This window comes from Vespa mandarinia, chromosome 4 (assembly GCF_050613455.1).
Source record: "Vespa mandarinia isolate Hongniang chromosome 4, ASM5061345v1, whole genome shotgun sequence".
NCBI classification, from domain to species: Eukaryota; Metazoa; Arthropoda; class Insecta; order Hymenoptera; family Vespidae; genus Vespa; species Vespa mandarinia.
In genome coordinates, this window is record NC_140813.1 from 6430155 (window position 1) to 6449829 (window position 19675).

General features: G+C 27.5%; 4 protein-coding genes across 13 annotated transcripts; 2 read left to right on the forward strand and 2 right to left on the reverse strand.

Moving 5' to 3' along the window:
- The first annotated feature begins 1039 nt into the window (after window positions 1–1039).
- LOC118450265 (uncharacterized) lies at window positions 1040–5230 on the forward strand. The gene is made up of 6 exons (XM_035885911.2): window positions 1040–1374; window positions 3317–3453; window positions 4092–4215; window positions 4307–4384; window positions 4450–4641; window positions 4723–5230. The coding sequence occupies exons 2-6, from the start codon at window positions 3394–3396 to the stop codon at window positions 4929–4931; spliced, it is 663 nt and encodes a 220-aa protein (XP_035741804.1). The 5' UTR covers window positions 1040–1374; window positions 3317–3393; the 3' UTR covers window positions 4932–5230.
- Window positions 5231–5690: 460 nt separating this feature from the next.
- LOC118450267 (UPAR/Ly6 domain-containing protein rtv-like) lies at window positions 5691–10568 on the reverse strand. Of its 7 annotated transcripts, XR_014982050.1 has the most exons (8): window positions 10218–10568; window positions 9872–10107; window positions 9680–9780; window positions 9447–9605; window positions 8799–9308; window positions 8619–8723; window positions 7627–8554; window positions 6815–6954 (listed from the first exon to the last, which is right to left on the reverse strand). XR_014982050.1 is itself a non-coding variant. In XM_085656404.1 (4 exons), exons 1-4 carry the CDS (start codon window positions 10397–10399, stop codon window positions 5842–5844), a joined length of 786 nt encoding a protein of 261 aa, XP_085512530.1. In that variant the 5' UTR covers window positions 10400–10544; the 3' UTR covers window positions 5691–5841. The 7 variants fall into 7 exon arrangements, 2 of the variants coding, with proteins under 2 accessions (XP_085512530.1, XP_085512531.1); XR_014982049.1 differs by having other exon boundaries at window positions 7627–8723; XR_014982048.1 differs by having other exon boundaries at window positions 8619–9308.
- A 682-nt stretch (window positions 10569–11250) lies between these two features.
- On the forward strand, window positions 11251–15264 carry LOC118450258 (protein lin-9 homolog). Of its 4 annotated transcripts, XM_035885887.2 has the most exons (8): window positions 11749–11824; window positions 11984–12215; window positions 12681–13020; window positions 13080–13382; window positions 13459–13876; window positions 13977–14326; window positions 14412–14658; window positions 14735–15264. In XM_035885887.2, the coding sequence occupies exons 2-8, from the start codon at window positions 12167–12169 to the stop codon at window positions 14924–14926; spliced, it is 1899 nt and encodes a 632-aa protein (XP_035741780.1). In that variant the 5' UTR covers window positions 11749–11824; window positions 11984–12166; the 3' UTR covers window positions 14927–15264. The 4 variants fall into 4 exon arrangements, with proteins under 4 accessions (XP_035741781.2, XP_035741780.1, XP_035741782.1 ...); XM_035885888.2 differs by lacking the exons at window positions 11749–11824; window positions 11984–12215 and adding an exon at window positions 11251–11333 and having other exon boundaries at window positions 14735–15263; XM_035885889.2 differs by lacking the exon at window positions 11984–12215 and having other exon boundaries at window positions 14735–15262.
- A 1043-nt stretch (window positions 15265–16307) lies between these two features.
- On the reverse strand, window positions 16308–19238 carry Nup50 (nuclear pore complex protein Nup50). The gene is made up of 5 exons (XM_035885920.2): window positions 19103–19238; window positions 18513–18681; window positions 17503–18428; window positions 17263–17412; window positions 16308–17124 (listed from the first exon to the last, which is right to left on the reverse strand). Exons 2-5 carry the CDS (start codon window positions 18666–18668, stop codon window positions 16824–16826), a joined length of 1533 nt encoding a protein of 510 aa, XP_035741813.2. The 5' UTR covers window positions 18669–18681; window positions 19103–19238; the 3' UTR covers window positions 16308–16823.
- Between the last annotated feature and the right edge of the window lie 437 nt (window positions 19239–19675).

Here is a 19675-nt window from a genome sequence, read left to right on the forward strand (position 1 = left end):
AGTCGATGCGTCGCACGCGCGCGCGCGCGCGCGCGCGACCATGATTTCATTACGCAAATTCTTCAGACTTAAGATTAACGATTGGATCGGTTCGAACAAATATCACGTACCTCCGTATTATTCATTTCATATCGAAGATCCATTATATGATACTAGTTTAACTCGATTACTCAATTCATAATCGTAGTTTTTAATAAGAGCTCAAAACTCTTAGCATTACAAATATCATTTCTTTAGAATCATATTAGAAATATTTGGCTATCTCAAAGTTCCGGATCAAACGGAAGTCATAGTTGTGAAAGTAGAGCAATCTTATACGATGCCAAGTGTCCTGAATGAGAAATTTCATTGAACCTCAAGGACATCTTTTCAGATGAGATCAGCACGCATTCGTCGTTTTACTTTAATTCAAACTTGAACGCAATATGATTGTATATGTTTGCATTGGGCAATGCTCTTACGTGTTAAAAAAAAAAAAATAGGAAAAGTAATCCTTGGAAAGAGTAGGTAAGATCTTAAGATAACATTAATCCATTTTTTTTTTATGAATGGAACTAAGGTTATTCGAATAATTTAAAATTTGAACATTTTGCAGGAACTCGAATGATTTAGGATAACTATTATTAAAAAAAAATAAAGATGATTTTGCATTGTAACTTTAATGGAAACTTTCAATAATTTAAAAAACAATTATATATTAAAACAGCATATGATTTATGCATTACCGTTCAAGATGTCGTTATTTTTTGGAATGAATAATAAAAAAAAATGGTACTTATTCTCTGATTAACAATTGATATTCAGTTATGATTATATCTAACTGAATAACCATAATCGGTAATCGTTAATTCGACCACATATTTTACCGAACTTAACCCATCAGGGACGTCTGATTTTCAAGGACCAGAAAGTGCACGCGAATCGAAATGAAAGTTATATATATATACATATATACCTTAGCCTTCTTAAAGTATCCTTCTTGATCGTTTTCCAACCCAGGTGGCGTATACGTATATTCTAGAAGGGGGATGTTGGGGAGCATATGCATCGTCGTCGACATTCACCCAAGACGTTCGAACTGGATCAGTTCTTCGAAATATCTGCACTACGTTGCAACAATTTCGTTCTGTTTCGTTTTATTTGTTTGAATTTATTTTATTTGAAATTTTGATCCGGAAATCTCGCGATTTCTTTATAGTGTCATTGTTGAAACGGATAATTACGGTGCTCCTACATAATAACATTATAGTGCTTATAAGAAACATTAAAAAGAAAGAACGATAATAATATATACAGATTATAGTCGGATATATATTTGAAATATACGTATATTGAAGCGCGGCAAAAGTACCGCCAAATTTCAAGCTACTCATGGTAAGTATCATATCAAGTATTCTCTAAAGTTTCAGATCTGTTAAGTTCAATTTTTCCATTATAATTTTTAGGGAAAACACCTTATAGATCTATATGAATACTATCCCTAACTCTCCACATACACACACACACATATAAAACACTTTCCCCCAGTGATTATCGGTAACTGTATTCCTCAAGGTACTATGACAACCAATTCGAAACAGTGTAATTAATTTTATATAACAATTGAAAACACAAAATTGAGGAATCTAAAAAAAAAAAGAAATTCTAATTTTTATGTTAATTAACATCAATGACCGTTATTTTAATTTTAAGATAATTTTTGTTCTGTTCATCTGTCTTTTTTATGCTTATACTTCATAATGTATTACTGATAATATATAATTCCTTTATTATAATAATTGTTTTACTCGAATGATTAATTTACTTTTGTATTGTGAACTCAGTTTTTAAAACTCTTTTTAATAACAGTGAAAGAGTCGAGAATATTAAGCAAAAATTAATTGTAGATTTTTCATGTTTTTACAAAAAAAGAGGTAAGTAATATTTAAATTAAGCATTAATGATTGTATTTATGAATAAATAACATTCCATTACATAACTCTCGTTTATATGTACTTCTTAAATCAATTTTATATAACTTTATGTATCGATTTGAAAATCTCGTCATGTCTTTTGTTTCTGATGTTTCTTTCTTTCTTTTAATTATTTTGCTGATTTTAGAAAGTAATCCCCCTTTAGAAAACCTTCTGTAATTTTTTATAGTTGACCTTTTTAAAAGTGTAGGTTTTGATGGAAATCAAAAATCTTCGATACTCGCAACTTGCGTACGAAATAGTGAAAGTATTAATGATACGTGGTGCGACTTTTACATGTTTACATTTCTAATGCAGATAGGTGCAGCAATTGATCGAGAATATTTATCGAACAGACGCTGTTCGGATCTTGTTCCGGGTTCTCCTCTCTTATCAAATTCATGTCTACAATAAATTCTTATATCAAATATATAGAAATTGCATGAACAATAACGTGACAGAATTTAAATATCACGGATATATAATAAAGTAAATGATAGTATGCGGGAATGGTAATTGAACTGTGAAAAAGTTTGATATGCACTATCGAACACACTCTCTTTAAACTTGTTATCTATCGAGTTGTTAGCTATCGAGCAAAAGTTGCTCGTAGATATATAAACATATAAATATATGTAAAAATGAATGGTCAAAATTTACGTAATTTTCAATAGAAAATGTTTCATTAAAAATTATATGATAAAAGAGTATTATTTATCGTACATATATGATTAACTATACATATGACTGCACACGAGTACGTAATGTTTATTGTGTAATAACTGTAACGAAAAGAATAATAATAATCGCCATTGCTCTCAGATACCATACAATATTCGGATATATTTATTCAAGTTGGAAAGGAATGCGACTGAGGCAAAGTTACCACAAACCGCCTATACACTTTCGTTACAAGATATGAATCACGAAATAGAACGTATATACTTACATACATGTACATAGATGCATATAATAAGATATTTATTCAAGCAACTTATTTAATCGAACGCGTTATTGTACGCGTTTCCCTTGCATAACTAGTCGGTTACATATTTATAAAATCCGAACCAACTCACGCGTCTGTCTTCTTTATACTCTTCAACAGGGATTCTCAATAATAGAACTTTTGGGAATACGCTTAGAGATCAAATAGAACTAAAAAATAATGCAAAAAAAAAAAATAAAAAAAAAATTAAAAACAAATTTTTTTAAATTAGAAAAAAGGAACAACGGGAGAGAAAATTAAAAAATTGTTCTATGGGATTCTCTCGTTCATATATTTCGTATTATCTAATATCATTATACTATAATTATAGTTTTATTTATCTACACAAGGGTGACACCGATTACATACGTATTTCCAGGGGGTACGTGAAGCATAAAAAGTTGAGAATCTCTGCTCTTCAGGATACTAGAGTGAGTGCACTCACGTGACGAAATTATGACCGCCAGCACGCGAGCGCACAATCTATGTTACTTTGAAAGGTGTAACTATGTGTATGTACGTATTCGCAATCGAACATATAGAGAGCAGGGTAATATTTAACTATCTATGTGTACCCAGCATCCGTAAAACGATCTGCGCGCTTGAGTGCGTGGAAGGAATGACTGTTACATTTACAACAGCCGATAGCACGAGAAACTGTTTCTCCAATCTTTCAAAATAGCTTTTCTTTTTTAAGATTTGATCCTGCAAAGAAATTTTAATTAAGCGAAATACTCTTTTATTCTCATTTTAAATTTGAATAATAATTTCTAGATAATTATTTCTAAACATGCCAATTGTCCAACGAACACGGTACCTTCTATATTAAATTATTAAACGATATAAAAAAATAATATAGACTAAACCGCGATAATGGTCGCAAAACAAGCAAAAGTTATTAGTTCAGCGATTGGAATCATTTTTTCTTAATTAAAAATTCACATTAACGCGCCTGCTTTTAATTATAAAAATGCATTCTTTATCATTAGAACATCTATTACATGAATACTAACGTTTATGATAATCATATAATACATACGTTTTATGAGTTTTTTAATATTATAACTTTATAAATCAATAATCATATGTTAGTAATTTTTATATATTTTTTCAAATTTTATTGTCAGTATGAAGAATAATTATATTATATTAAGTTACAGGCAAAAGCATTAGTCCTTTTATCGGTAATAGCAACCATCAAAGCTTTACCAATCGCCAATGTTCATGTGAAATTCGTCTCTCGACCTCACGTATACGAACATGGTATTACAACAGACGGTTAGTATGAATACGCGTATAGTCGAACTGATTTCACTAAACTAATTAAAGCACTATTACAACGGAGTAAAATCGTTCGTTCTCGTTATAGGAGATCGTACGATTTATCAAAAATCCTTTGTTTCGATCGGACGAAGAAGCATTCCCTCGAATCCACGAAGACAATTTGGTACGCCATGTTCTTTCCGCAAGACATTTTGAAAAGTAATACATTTTTATTATTTTTGTTTTTAGGAGAACGTATACATACTGATATCAACTTGCAAGAAATTCCAGAAATTGGAAAATACGCAACAATAATAAAACCGGAAAATGCTGAATCATTATGGCCAGTTGGAGTCTTTCTTCCCCCCATAGATGTGAATGACCTTAGCCATACTTCTCAGGAATCTAGACATATAACACCCGATTACAGTAACGGTTTAAGTAATAAAATTTTTTTAAATAATATGAAAGATACAATAAATTGTACTTTCACAAAACTAATCCCCCTTTTGACTTATTTAGAATATCACGATCCTTTGCTTCTGACCGGTACGGAAGCAATGATGGTGGTGAAATACATCTATGGCCGCGGCGAACTCTTTTACGAGGATTTTCCACACGTACGTGCTATATTGCGGAATCAAGAAGAGAGAAGATTAAATGGTCTACATGATCATATTCTAAGCAGTCTAAGGCCTAGCTCCCCTTTTTACAAAAGACAGCAACATTAAAAATGTAAATTTGAATTTGGCCGAAAAGTGAGTAGCTATTATCATACAAATTTATACAGCGAATTCAACAGAAAATCGACAGAAAAATAATTGCCATCACTAAAAGCGACATGATCTGTCAATTAATTAATTTAACGTCATTTTTATTCAAAAACAATATTTAATTTTCAAATATCACGACATAACATTAGACACATAAAATAATTTCATACGATAAAATCCATTGTTATTTTAAATAAAAATAAAGCAACTAAAGGAATATTAATCCATAAAAAATCTAGATGAACATATAGTCATATAATTAAATAAATTATAAATGCTTTAGAAAATATTGATATGCTATTTTTAAATAGATCATCAAATTGCATATACCAATTTGTAATACCTTTCACAGCAATTTATATAATTTTTTGCAAATCGTATAAGAAAACAACGTGTATCGCTCTTACTAGCATTAGAATCAGAATCATATCTTATTTATTACGGAACAGCCCTGTTTACAGTTTAAGTTCAAAGAACAAAATAAAATAAATAATCACAATACGATATGAGCAATAAGTTGTAGTCTTAAAGATCTAATAGAGATTTTTTTATTAGTATTGCATTGGTATTTGCATTTTAAAATAACATAAAATTGTTATTAAAATCTTACATGAGAAAACATCATCAATACGATGAGAAATAAAACGTTTGTTAAAACGATTGTAAAGAAATCATTATTTAAGAAAAATCTTATTGATATAATGAATGATTCAAACTCAAGGATTATTACGTTTCAATGATAACAACGTAACATATAATATTTTATATTCATGATATAAAACCAAATAGACAAATTGCCTATTGATAGAATAATTTTTAAAATAAAAGATTATATTGGATCATTGGCAATTTAAAATATAAAAAAAATTTACAGGATCCATCGTACGGTAATACATAATATCAAGGTTAGTAACGAATAGGATATATTGGCGTTAATCGCTCCGTTGCAAAGATCTCCGAGGCAAAGGCACATGTAAACTTTTCTATAATTCCACGTAGTATAAGCGCATCTTTCTTCGCCATCATCCGGTCCTCTTTGAAAGCACAGTCTTTGCGTGGCTGTACCGTATTCTGAAAAATACGATCGCCATCATGGGATAATACAAATGGAAAAGAAAAGAGATTAACATTGCAGTGTTACTCTTTGAAAGAAATGACATGATATATAGTGCAATGTTTCTCACAAAGGAGTTTGTAATAAAATCGAAAGGAACCACAAGAAACATAATGCAATCTTATACAGTGGACATAGCAGCAATGGTCGATCGTAGATTACATCGAAGATCGATTTCAACATCGAGCGAAATCTTCGTTTCAATTCAACAGAGTAGACTGCTTTTATTAGCTGATAATAAGAATCAAAAGGAATAAAGCAAAATATTCAATTAAATCGATATTAATTAAATTGAATATATTATTTACTTATAATTAATGTGAAGTATTAATTACTTTTAAATTAGTAAGCGATTTCTAATAAGAAAATAGTATCCTCAAATATAAAATTTTAGAAGATTCAAATCCTTTGATATGAAACTTTAAAACATTCTAATTCGTAAAAGGAACATCGTATAAACGTAATATACTATATAATTATACACGAATATTTTTCTTCTATAAATTGGTAAAATTATGAAATAGAGCAAAAAAAATTACGAAAGATGAAGAAAGAGAACTCTTAAAGATTAAAATTCTTAAAGGGTTAAAGATATAATCGTAGATGACAGATATTATTCTTATTTCTTAAGAAAAAACATTAAAGTATATATCTTTGGAGCAGTTTTCCATATCATTTTTTTTTTATACATACAATACTAACCATTGTTTAAATTTTGACTTTCGATTATTTTACCACACCAACCGGATACACAGGGTACCATATCCACGCCTCTTTCTAAATCTATTTGCGTGGAATTCATCGTAAACGGATCCTTACACGAGCCTAGCTCTCCTCTCGATCTGCAATGAACGCATCTTCGAAGTGCTGTTGAAGAAAGTAAGAAAATGATAGAAATATACATTTTACATATTGAGGAAATTTTTAAATATTCCAGCGAATAAATATTTTCTTGTTTTATTACATAAAAAAAAAAAAGGAATTGCATATAACTTTTTACTTTAAAATACATAAAGCCCAACCATTGAGTTAAAATGACCTAAGTCATATCTATACGTGTATTATTTTTTTATGATTCTATATTATTATAATATAAATATAATACAAAAAAAAATGATAAATTAAATTTTTCCAGATTTTTTAGTTGGGCAACTTTTGTAATTACTTATACATGCGTTTTTTTAATAGTTCGTCATAATGTAATTGAGTAACTATTAATGAATTGTAGAAATATTTTGTTCATTGTTACTTTTATTAGAATATAACATAGAAAATTTGTTTACGAAAATATGGATTACATTTAAAATACATAAAAAAATTAAACGACTCTAATAATTACTAATAAGAAACAATTGATAATGATGTTAATAAAGAAATAAAAGAAAAATGTTCTTATTATTAGTGGTAATAAAGAAATGGTAAAACGCAAGAGCCGCACATCGGTGAATACCATAAAGCATTTGTCACCGTTCAGGTGAAAGTATCGTGCCAGTTTGTGGTATTGCAGGCCGTAAGTACGAACCATATAGTTCGACTCACCAATCGTTGCTGGAGGTAGATTGAAGTATAAAATTGATAAGAATACGACGATGCACATCCTTAAATCCATTCTGTCGATCGTTCTATTTCGTTAAATAAACACGAATGTGAGATTCACGCGTTGAAAGTCACCAAGAACGGCGGAAGGTGAAATATCAAGGAGAAACGATCGAGCACAGCCATTTTGGAACTAACCGGTAGGACTAACAGACTTACCAGAGAGGGCTACGCGTATAACGCAGTCTCTTTCCTTTCACTTGACTCTTGAGTTCTTCGCTTAGCTTTAAGGCCGTACACCATAAGTATATATGTATATGTATATGTATATGTATATGTATATGTATATGTATATGTATATGTATATGTATATGTATATGTTATGTATATGTATCAATAAAAAAGAATCGTGCGCCGACGATAATTACTTTCTTCAGACGAATCATCGATCGTTGGCTTGAAAAGAATGTCTATAATTATGAAACAACAATTTTCCGTTATCGCGATGCGTTCAAAGCATCCTATTAAGCGACAATCATCATCGTTCCCTTTATAAGATAATGAACGAACATGATATACGTTTGTTTCAAAAAACTATAATAATAAATACAATTATTATGAAAAATGGTAATTAATTATTCTTTCATGTATGATTACGTTTGATACCGATATAAATATTATTATAATATATAGCATCAGATGTCTATACATTTGTTATTTTATTTTTCATTTCCCACGCATATTGTAAGATCACTTTCTTCTTCTATTTTTTCTTTTCCATTATATTGTATTTTTCTTTGCACGTCCTTCTTCTCAGGAAACATTACTTTAAAGGTATCTTTTCGTCTACACGTTATAATCAGACCGGTACAATAACAAAATGAAGTTAATAATAATATGAATCCAAGATAACCCATGTGACGCAAAAATACTATAACACGCAAAGGAGATAAATAAGCAAATGTAAGTTATGAGAATAGATATCTTCATCTCACCTAATGTCCAAAATCTCGATTTAAGAACAACAATGATCTTCATTTGCATCATATTAACGTTATCGACGTAACATGTATAATTACCTTCCTCGTCTTTCGTAATATCTATTAGATATAAATATTATTGCATGTATAATTATTAACAAACTAAATTTGTTATTTTCAGAAACGAAACAAAACCAATTATGTAAAGTGTTGAAAATGTGTCAACCATCATTCGAGCTTCAGCATCTGTTTTACGAAACGATCGACTTAAACCTTGCTTCAAAACAATGGAATCTTTTTTCCAAACTATTTGCGATTGCAGATCTGATCTATATTTATAAATCATAACACCTTATAGTTTCAGAATTATATGAAACATGAGCATAACATACTCCGGACACGAAATAGCAAAATGAGCGCCCTCTGAGAACACATACTGCTTTCTATATTTAAATTTTTTCCCTTTTTTCTTTTTCTTTACTTTTGTATAATTTTTACACGCCTCTTCCAAAACAAATTCCGGCAAATATTTTACAGCACTACTGACAATAGGAAATTCTTCTTGAAGAAGTATGGATCTATAAAATGTATGACTATTATATTTTCTATTTGTACTGTATAAACTATACATTCTTACTTGCATGGAAGCATAGAGGTCTTATTAAAAAACTTTACAATTAAAGAAGTATGATCCAGTATAATGCTCTGTGAAGTTAAAAGCAAACAATTATTGCCATTTATATTTTCAGAATTGTCTAATTTGATGAACGCAAAATTTCAGAAAATATTTTATATATGTGTATATAGTTTATCATTCATGATTAATACTATATAGTAGTTTACTTTATCAAATTGACGCTTCAATCTACAATATCCTCTACGGGTTTTAATTCCTCGATTATGTATACATTTTTCACATGGACCCCATGGTCCCCATTCAGAAATTACTTCTAGAATAATGCCTTCTTGTCGTAGATAGACAAGATCAAGCATTTTAGATACCTAAAGCGAAATAGTATATAGTATCATGAAGTATATTTTGTTATTTCATTTTATATTATGTTTAAAAATCATACAGCAAAGCGTGTAGTCACAGATAGTAAATTTATTACACGATACTCTTCCCATTTAGTAATGTTTCCTGTTTCTATAAATGTATTTTGATCTTTAAATATTGCTAAAATACCATTTTCTATGTTATTATTTAACTCTTTTATTCTATTATTTCTATTAAAAGAAGGAATAATATATAGTGTAAAGGATATTACGTTCTATTCTGTAGTTAAATTTGTATTCTTCCTCTTGCCCTTCTTGACCATGACACCGATAAATTCCTGCATCTGTCTTTTTGATATTTTTTATCACTAATGAAAGACCTAACGTTACATAAATTCTATTATATGATACATTGTTGTCCATCCCTAACTGTACTTCTCTTTCTGGTAAAGTTTGCAACCGATCTTGATAATACCATATTTTGGGTTGTGTTTCTTCATTATCATTACTACAACATACTCAGCTATATAATCATCAAAATTTTCATACTAACATTACCAATATATTTTCATCAATAATTGTTAAGTTCTTTTAATATAAATATTTAATATTTCTCACCAATATCGGCACAATAACTTTACCATCGTATCGATTTCAGCACTTGCAAGCAAATATTCATCACTATCGTCGGAAGTAATCAATCTATCCTTCTCACGGCAATACATGTTATCATTGTCTGTTTTAATCATGAAAATGTTACTCGTATATGTAAAGATAATGAATAATATGCGAAATATCATAATTAAAACATCTCATAGGAATATTTTCTATTGTGATATATAACATCTAAATTATTCACTTAATGAATTTAACAAAAATGTTTGTTGATAAATAAATTACAAGCACACTTATTTCCCTTTCTTGAGTTATGTACACAACCAAGGCATTAAATATCGAATGATTAATAAGTATATACGAACATTGTAATTATTCTATATACGAAGCCCAATTCTTAGAGATGATTGGTGCTTCCTTCTATGCTCAACCAATAAATTTAAAGTAGCAAGTGAGTAAAATGGCGCCACTACTAGTGTGAAACTTTAATAAAAATACAGAAATATTAACTAGAGAATTTATGAATAATCAATATGACAACTTATATGTAATGATTAATAATTATATAATTATCGACAATAATATCGATTCTCATAAAATCAAAAGGTGATTCAGCGGGGATAAGAAAAAAAACAAATTAACCTCCATTTTCAGTTTGAGATTAAAACGATTACACTATTTATATATATGATGTGTATGATAAGTATTTTTATTAAAAATCTCCCTTTTGATTATTAAATCTTGATGTTTTCAATACACTACAATATTGTAAAGATAATATATAGATAATAAAAATAACAAAATAAAGTTCTATATAAATTGTATTTTACATTTAAATATGAAATAATTCTTAAACATGTCGATTAAAATTATATTATTTTATGGCATAAATAATATATAAGTACTATTATACCAATATATAAGTAGTATTATAACAATATAAAAGTAGAATTATTTATTATTTTGACATTTTTATATTCTCAAATAACCGGAAATGGTAAACTAATTATGTTATAATAAACTATCATTGTTAACTGTATGAAAATTACTTTCGACCGTGTATCGAATGAAGTAAATGCATGTATGACACTTCCGGGTACATTATAAGAATGCAATTTAGTAAGTTACACAAATTTTATAATTTTATTTGTACGAATATACTTGTAAGTGAATATATATGTACCTGTGTGTAATCAATTTAATTTCTACTTTCTACATACATATATATATATATATGTATATATATAAATTATTCTTTGGAAATCTACTTAACTTAATTTAACCCAAATACATTAAAAATATAATGTAATAATTAAAACAGAGACGTAAAAGCAAATAATATATCTTAAAATCTGCGCGGCACCATCAGTATATTAAAAAGTACTTCTTATTAGAGTTGCAAAATATTTACTTATATCTTTCACATATTCCAAAATAATTGTTTTATACAGATATTATTTGTGCATAAAAATATAATTTTACCTAGATATACTTTCTTGATATTATAACTCTATACCTGATTCGTATGCGCTAGTTACAACGTAGACTTTATGACTTAAATACAATCCCATGATGCATTAGTGATATCAACATGGCGGACACGATTGAAAGTGAGTATAACTCAAATAACTTTTGATCGAATTCAAAGCATAAAAGGTGTTTCTACTTTTTAAAAAAACGATATCTAGAACACCAAATTATCTGGTTCTTTTTAATAATAGGATAAGTTATTAGGTTGATTACAGATAAACTATTACCCAACATTTCAGTTACAGTTGAGACGACCTGGTTTAAAATTTCAAAAATGACCAATGCATAATTGAAGCGGGACAACAAGATATTCATAAAGCAATATTAGATTTAACCTTTAGAATTTTTTCTATTACTTGATATTGTTTCGCTTTTTTATAGAAAAATGTACAATTATTTTCATAAAACTAGAAATTTAAACGATGCAACAAGTGAAAATAATCATTTCAAATTCATTGCAAGTTTGGTTATGTTAGTATTTTGAAGTTAAGATATAATGATTTAGATCCGTTAAGGCGGAAGAATTTACGTAAGACATTGAATGTGTCTTGAAAATTAACATGTGTCCTTATAGTTTTTGTATACTTTCTTTTTGTATAACACGTAATAGTATTATATTCTTATAATCAAAGGTATATTATGTATTTTAATAATCTAAAAACATACAAACATATAAAATAATATAAATTTTAAATTATTTCTTTCCATTTCTAATTCCTTAACATTTTAAATTCCTTAACATTTTTTTTTAATTATTTGGTGTATTATATTATAAAATTTCTTCTTTAAATATAACACTATTTTATAAGTAAAAGTTAACAAAAAAAATTTAATAAAAATATAAATTATATTAATAATTTTTATTGTAGCGTAAATAAAGTAAACAATAAAAGTTTAATAATATGAGAGATAAATCGATAAAATCTATTTTTTTAGATGAATCGGCTGAAACATTACTATCTATTAAAAATGGAGGGTATCCCACAGTTGATGAAATTAAAACCGAGGTAGTAGATGATGATACAATGGACCTGGATGATCAGCAAATTTCAAATCATTCAATGGATTCACATATGGATACAGAAGAATCTGAGCCAATACCTGAGCTTGGACCTGCAGCTTTAGGTCTTCAACGAGTGGGCACTCAACCTCCACCTAAGCCAAATCCGCCTACTCAACCAGTCCAAGTTTTAAATCGTAGAGGAATGCCAGCTAGAATTAGAAAAAAAAATAAATTATTTTATGATGATATTTTAGTCAATCATCCACATCATAGGTATGTTATTATAAACAAGATTTAAAATTATTAAATTTCATATTTTTAATACCTTATAGGATCAAGAAGGATCCTTCTAGTACAGATGTTAAGCAATCTCCTAAAAAAATAGCTCGTCCATCACCAGCAAAGAAACAAAATAGAATAACTAATGAACCAAAGAAAACTAATAGCAATATTTCACATCTTCCTAATGTAATGGCAGCGGTAAAACAAGAGAAAGAACCTGACAAATCTATGCAACCTCCTTCACCTGACAGAAAGATAGGACAAAAGATTGGAATGAGATTAAGAAATTTATTAAAATTACCCAAAGCACATAAATGGGTTTGTTATGAATGGTTTTATAGTAATATTGATAAGTAAGTTTTACTGTGCTATTATTTGCATATTGTCTACTATCTTATTTGTAATATCTATAATATTTTTTTTATATAGAACTTTATTTGAAGGAGATAATGATTTCATGATATGTCTAAAAGAATCATTTCCGCAATTGAAAACACGTAAATTAACTCGTGTTGAATGGTGCAAAATCAGAAGAATGATGGGCAAACCACGTAGATGTTCACAATCATTCTTTGAAGAAGAAAGAAGAGAGCTAGAAAGAAAACGTCAAAAAATAAGAATGCTACAGCAAAGAAAAACTGCAGATATAAACAGTTTCAAAGATTTACCGCCAGAAATACCATTGCAATTAGTTATAGGTACAAAGGTTACTGCAAGGTTACGGAAACCACAAGATGGATTGTTTACTGGTAGTATAGATGCAGTGGATACAAGTAATAATACTTACAGAATTACGTTTGAGAGAGCTGGTCTTGGAACTCATAGTGTCCCTGATTATGAAGTATTGGTAAGTTTTTTAAATATTAAATTATTTCATAGAATAAAATCATATTACAGGAACATGTTTTGATATAATAATACAACATAATAATAAATACATTTTGTAGTCAAATGAACCACCAGAGACTATCAGTGTTGCTTCATTTGCTCAAAAATTTAGACCGAGACATGTACAATATGTACCCTCACCACCGTATGCAATGAAATTATTATCTCCACGTTTAAACAACGATCCATTAATCTCTAATGCATCTGTATCAGTACCAAAGAAATCTCATATTGGTGGTACTATGAATGGCTATCCAGTAAAATTGCTTGAGTTCATGGTAAAAGTAAATAAAATATTAGCAGCTAAAAAATTAAAAATTAAAAAATTAAAAGAAATGAATAGTGAAGCGGAAAAACGACGATCATTCGGAGAACCCTTTCCACAAGACTTTGAAAGAAGATATGCAGGGTATGCAAAACATACAAATTCAACAAATATAATCACTAATTTCAAAAATATTCACTATTATCTTATAAAAATAATAACTTTTCAGAATTATAGTCGAATTGGAAAAAATGAATACAGCTTTACAAGATTACTTAAATGATATTCAAGAACTTTGTCAAGAAATAGCTCCTGAACCTAGTGTTGCAGCAATGCTAGCACCATCTCATCTTCGGGAAAAATGTAAACAGGAAGCAGCGGATATGGTTGCTAGGAATAATATGATTCATGATAAAGAACCTGGAAAAATGAATCAATTAGTAACAGACTTAACAGCTCTTATGTTACAAGTAAAGGTAATAACATTGTAGTAGCTTTTACATTATGATTGAAAATTTAATTTTTATTCTAAATAATTATCTACTTTTTCAGAGTTTATCTGATTCTGATAGAAATGCTTATGAATTAAAAGTACTTCAAGGTACTATGGAGCAAATAAGGTCAAAGCTTAGTCCACAAAATCAACAAGTCTTTCAAAATTGTGTTGAAATTCATATGCAACACATTCAATTAGGATTAGGACAAGTAGGTGCTTTGACACCTTTTATGGCTCAAAGAGCTTAACATATATGAAATCATATAGTTTATTCATTGAATGCACAATCCCAGATGGAACAAGTGATATGCACATTATGTGCTCTATAGTTCATAAAAAACGTTTATTTTAACACTGTTCAATATAGAATATAGTACTTTCGCTCATTAAGATTCTTTATAAAATATAAAATATATATATACACACACACATACACACACACACAAAATTAAGCATAATGAAATATTTTCTGTATATACAATTTCACAAATAATGTATTCATCATTTATTGTAGATTTCATTTTATAATACAACAAATATTTGAGAGTAAATATAAGCAGATAAATATTGTTTAAACTGCAGAATTGAAATTAGAATAAATTTTTAATATACATAGTAAATTCATTTTTACAATATATTTTACAATAGCAGCAAATAAATATAATAATTTAAAATAATATATTTTAAGAGTATTCTTTTATGAACTTCAATATGTAAGCTATATCTTTATTTTTGTACAATGTGAATAATTGGGGATGTCGAATATTGATTTCGTTGTATTCTCATTGAAAATCTTCATAATATTTTACAAATTCTTGTAAAAATGTTTAATCTAGAAAATTCAATAATACTGTTTGTATATCTGTTACGACAAATAACTGTGTCAAATAACAACATAACTTTATCTTACAATTTACCATTATTACAAAAAAGCTATACTAGCAATTGTAGTAATTAAATGTTAGGTAAGTATAGGTCACTAATTGTAAATTAAATATTTTTTTCATTTACGCAGTAGATTAATTTTATGAATGGGAATTTTATTTTTATTTTCATTTTCATATATATATATGTATATATATGTATATATATATATATACATACATATATACACATATATACATATATATATACCTATATATATACATATATATATATATATATACATATATACATACTCATAGAGAGAATTTGTATAAATGGTATATCTTTGTTATTATGAACAAAAAGTGGAGATAATAAATATACATTATTCTAAGAAAAAAATAGCATTTATTCTTTTTATAGATTATATTCAATATTTACTAGATATGATTATATAATATATAAAACTTATATTTTCAATGTCATACATCAGACAATTCCTTAGTGTGCTATTCATTGAAAAACATGCATTACATCATTATCAATATAATACAAAATTATATTGATTCATTTATGTAGTATTTGTTTGATAATAAACAAATTTTTATAATTTTAATAAAGATATTTATCTCATATATTTGAAAATGCATAACTTAAAAAAAATTGTAATTTAAATTATTTAACTAGAACAATAAAAATACCTAAATATTTTTAAAGTTTAAGTAATGGAAACTAAACAATGATTGATAAATGAAAAAAAATATAATATTTTTAGGAATACTTAATTTTTTAATGATATATACCATTTTTTAATAATGTAATTTTGTTATTTCTCTTTTACAAATTGAAAAATTAATTGCAAATGCCGTTACAATTTTTAAAGACCTTTTCATTATTCTTTCTGGACAAAACAAGTTTACTGTTAAAGTCATACCAAATATCAAATATAATACAAATATTATCCTGTGTTAACAGGATGATTTTCAAATATACAATATAATATTTATCTAATGAAGAACGTTGCACACACATTGATCTTATTTTAAAACTTTTATACATAATCATACGAGTACTTGATAATGGCATCTTAACTTCATAAAAGTAATAGCATAACACTGTAAGAGTATAAGATGATGCAACAATTAACACATTTATGTTCTAATTTTAAAATTTTTACCTATGATATTAAATTTGTTGCAACATACTATTTACTCTTTTCTTAGTTATTTTATTATGCTTCCTTCATTGTCAAATACAGTACCTAGATATTTTATTTGTAATTTATTTTTTATGTTTATTTAAAGTTTCTAATAAAATATCTGCATCTTCAATAGTTTTCACTCTTAACAAAACTGGTGTAGGTGGAGGTTGAGAATCTGGCAAACACACCAACATTATGGTATTTTTATTCATTCGTTGTGTAGGAATACTTTCAGTTAATAAAGTATTCAACAATAAATTTCCCAATGAATTTTCTGCCCGTACTATTAACTGTGTTTTTCCGTTCGGTGTTGGTTTCAAAAACAATGTTCCTATTCCTCTATCACTAAAAGCGCCATCTTTTTTAATAAACACCTTACATCTGAAAATATAATAATAAAATAATCGTCAATCATATGTTTTATTAATTTATTAGATTACTTTAATTTTATAAAATTTTATTCATTAATTTTATATTCATAGAAATATCTTAATTATCTAGTAGAATAATATAATTTACCTTTGTTCATAAATTGCTCCTTCTTCTGTAACTGGTTTAAAGTCTGGTTTTGGAGGTTCCTCAGCATCATCATCTTTAGATTGATTTTCAGATTTGTCTTCATTATCTTGTGATTTTACGACTTGAGCACCAAATGAGAATGGTTTTGTACTAAAATATAATGGTTTTCTTTTTTAGATCAATATCGAATACTTCAGTAAAAAAAGGAAATATTTTTATAAAAGAATAGCAGATAATTACTTTCCAAAACTAAAACCAGCTGATGAGCTAGTAAGTGTAGAACTTTGACCAAAACTAAATGTAGTTATATTAGAGGATGCAAATGTAAGACCGCTGCTTATTTTATCAGATTTTGATTCATTATCATCTTTAATATCTGAACCTGAAGTGGGCTTAGTCAACTGTGGGTTTCTGTCAGAATTTGGTTTGTCAAATATATTTTTATTAGATGTCTTTGCTTCTACATTACCAAAAATTGGTTTCTGTATATTGGTAAATTGCTCTGCGTTATTGAAAATAGATTTTGGAGTATCTGATTTTTGGTCTGTATTACCAAATAATGATTTAGCATTAACACTAACATTTCCAAAGATTGACTTTTCTGGTTTCCAATCTGATACTCCAGAATAAGTTTTTATACTTGTAACTTCATTAGTACTATCATTTTCATTTTTATTACTACTATCTTTGCTGTTATTTTCCTTGGTATTGTCCATTCCAGATGAAGTTTGTTCATCATGTTTTGGTTTCTTAGATTCGTTCCCATATTTTAATTCTATTTCACTTAAGTAATTTGCATAATCTTTAAATATAGGTGTTAAAATACAAAATGGATTTGAATCCACATGTGTTTTAATCCACTGTGCAACACTTTCATTTAATCCCTTTAATTGCGCAAAGTATTCTGAAGATTTTTTAGGAGCTTTGTCATTTCCTTGCTCATTTTCAGTTATCGTTTCAGTTAATGATGGTTTGACTTGTTGGACATTTTCTATTTTACTTGTTCCATTTTCTGAATTTTTAATAAGTCCGCTACTCGTATTTGACGCCGATGAAGATGATGATTGAAAAGTAGTACTTGTAGATGCTAAGAAATTAAATGGAGATGAACTTGTAGTTGCGGTGTTGAAACCTGTAAATCCACCAAATGCATTTTTGCTTGTTTCCTAAAATATATAAAATTTTCTTTCGATTAAAAATGATCATTATTTAATTATAGCAAATGAAAAATATTCCAAAAAATATCTTACATCCTTAGGAATCAACCTACGCCTAGCAGCTTTAATTACTCTTTTCTGAAGAATTTCATCAGATGCCTTTGTAAATGTTCCTGCATCTTCAGGTTCGTTTTCTTCATTCCAGTTATCATGATTTAAATCTGTAGTTGCCGTACGTTTAGTAGCCATTTATAGTTTGTAACTAAATGTTAAAAATTTTAATACATTATATCTTATATTTATAAGTTTTCTAAATATATATATATATATATATTTCTGATATAATATTACTATACTTAAATTTAAATCGCGATAAGTATACATTTATAATTTATTTTTCAATAATATATTTTATTTTCCGAATGATAATAATATTGTCAACATTCAAGAGGTTATAAACTAGAATGAAGCAAACAAAAAGTACGAATTGATTTTTACATATCTGGAAAAATAATAAATGAAAAATGGAAATGATAATGATCAAAATGATCTACTTAATTTATTTTATTTACAAATACTTTTTAAATTAAATTTATAATACTGATCAAGTAACCTCACAATGCTCGAAATATTGATTTTTTAAAAGAAATATTATACATTATTAATGTTAAAACAAGACTTACTATTATAAAAAATCAAATATAACAATCAATAAGGATTTATAAAACAAATATAGTTAAAATATTCAGAGCATTCCAACATTTATATTAATTCACTACACACTGATACTTTGTGTCTGTGAGCAAATTTGTCCGGGATCTACAATCATAAGATACCATATGAATCGTCAGGTTTAGTCAGGCTAGAGACAAATAGTTTACTAAAAATGATATTTTGTGTAAAATAAATATTTATATATATTATTTTTAAGCTAGAATTAAGCTTAAATAAATTAAGAATGTTAAAAGAATATAAATAATGAATCACAATAAAGTATTTACCACGGAAAATAATGAAAATGTGAATTGCATTTGCTACATTCAAAAATAAGAAAACACGATAAAAAGTTAAACGGATTAATAATCTTATAATAAATTTATTTTATTTGACAAAAAGTTACTTGTAAAGTCAAATTTAGAATTACACGAATATATACTCTTAATATAACAAATGAAAATGATAACGTAACATGCTTATTCATATTCATATGAAAGTATTTTTCATTTCGTAAAAATAATATAGTACAAAAATATCAA

Bases quoted from the DNA above. Each gene is read 5' to 3' on its own strand.
- LOC118450265 (XM_035885911.2), top strand. From the start codon at position 3,394: ATGACCGCCAGCACGCGAGCGCACAATCTATGTTACTTTGAAAGGTGT. The intron at 4,385-4,449 runs GTACGCCATGTT...TTTTGTTTTTAG, and splicing joins GAATCCACGAAGACAATTTG to GAGAACGTATACATACTGAT. The intron at 4,642-4,722 runs GTAATAAAATTT...TGACTTATTTAG, and splicing joins CGATTACAGTAACGGTTTAA to AATATCACGATCCTTTGCTT.
- LOC118450267 (XM_085656404.1), bottom strand. From the start codon at position 10,399: ATGATATTTCGCATATTATTCATTATCTTTACATATACGAGTAACATT. The intron at 10,108-10,217 runs GTGAGAAATATT...AGTATGTTGTAG, and splicing joins AAGTTATTGTGCCGATATTG to TAATGATAATGAAGAAACAC. The intron at 6,955-9,871 runs GTAATATCCTTT...TTTCTTCAACAG, and splicing joins ATTTAACTACAGAATAGAAC to CACTTCGAAGATGCGTTCAT.
- LOC118450258 (XM_035885887.2), top strand. From the start codon at position 12,167: ATGCAACAAGTGAAAATAATCATTTCAAATTCATTGCAAGTTTGGTTA. The intron at 12,216-12,680 runs GTTAGTATTTTG...CTATTTTTTTAG, and splicing joins TTCATTGCAAGTTTGGTTAT to ATGAATCGGCTGAAACATTA. The intron at 14,327-14,411 runs GTATGCAAAACA...ATAACTTTTCAG, and splicing joins TTTGAAAGAAGATATGCAGG to AATTATAGTCGAATTGGAAA.
- Nup50 (XM_035885920.2), bottom strand. From the start codon at position 18,668: ATGGCTACTAAACGTACGGCAACTACAGATTTAAATCATGATAACTGG. The intron at 18,429-18,512 runs GTAAGATATTTT...TATATATTTTAG, and splicing joins GTAGGTTGATTCCTAAGGAT to GAAACAAGCAAAAATGCATT. The intron at 17,125-17,262 runs GTAAATTATATT...TTATATTTTCAG, and splicing joins GGAGCAATTTATGAACAAAG to ATGTAAGGTGTTTATTAAAA.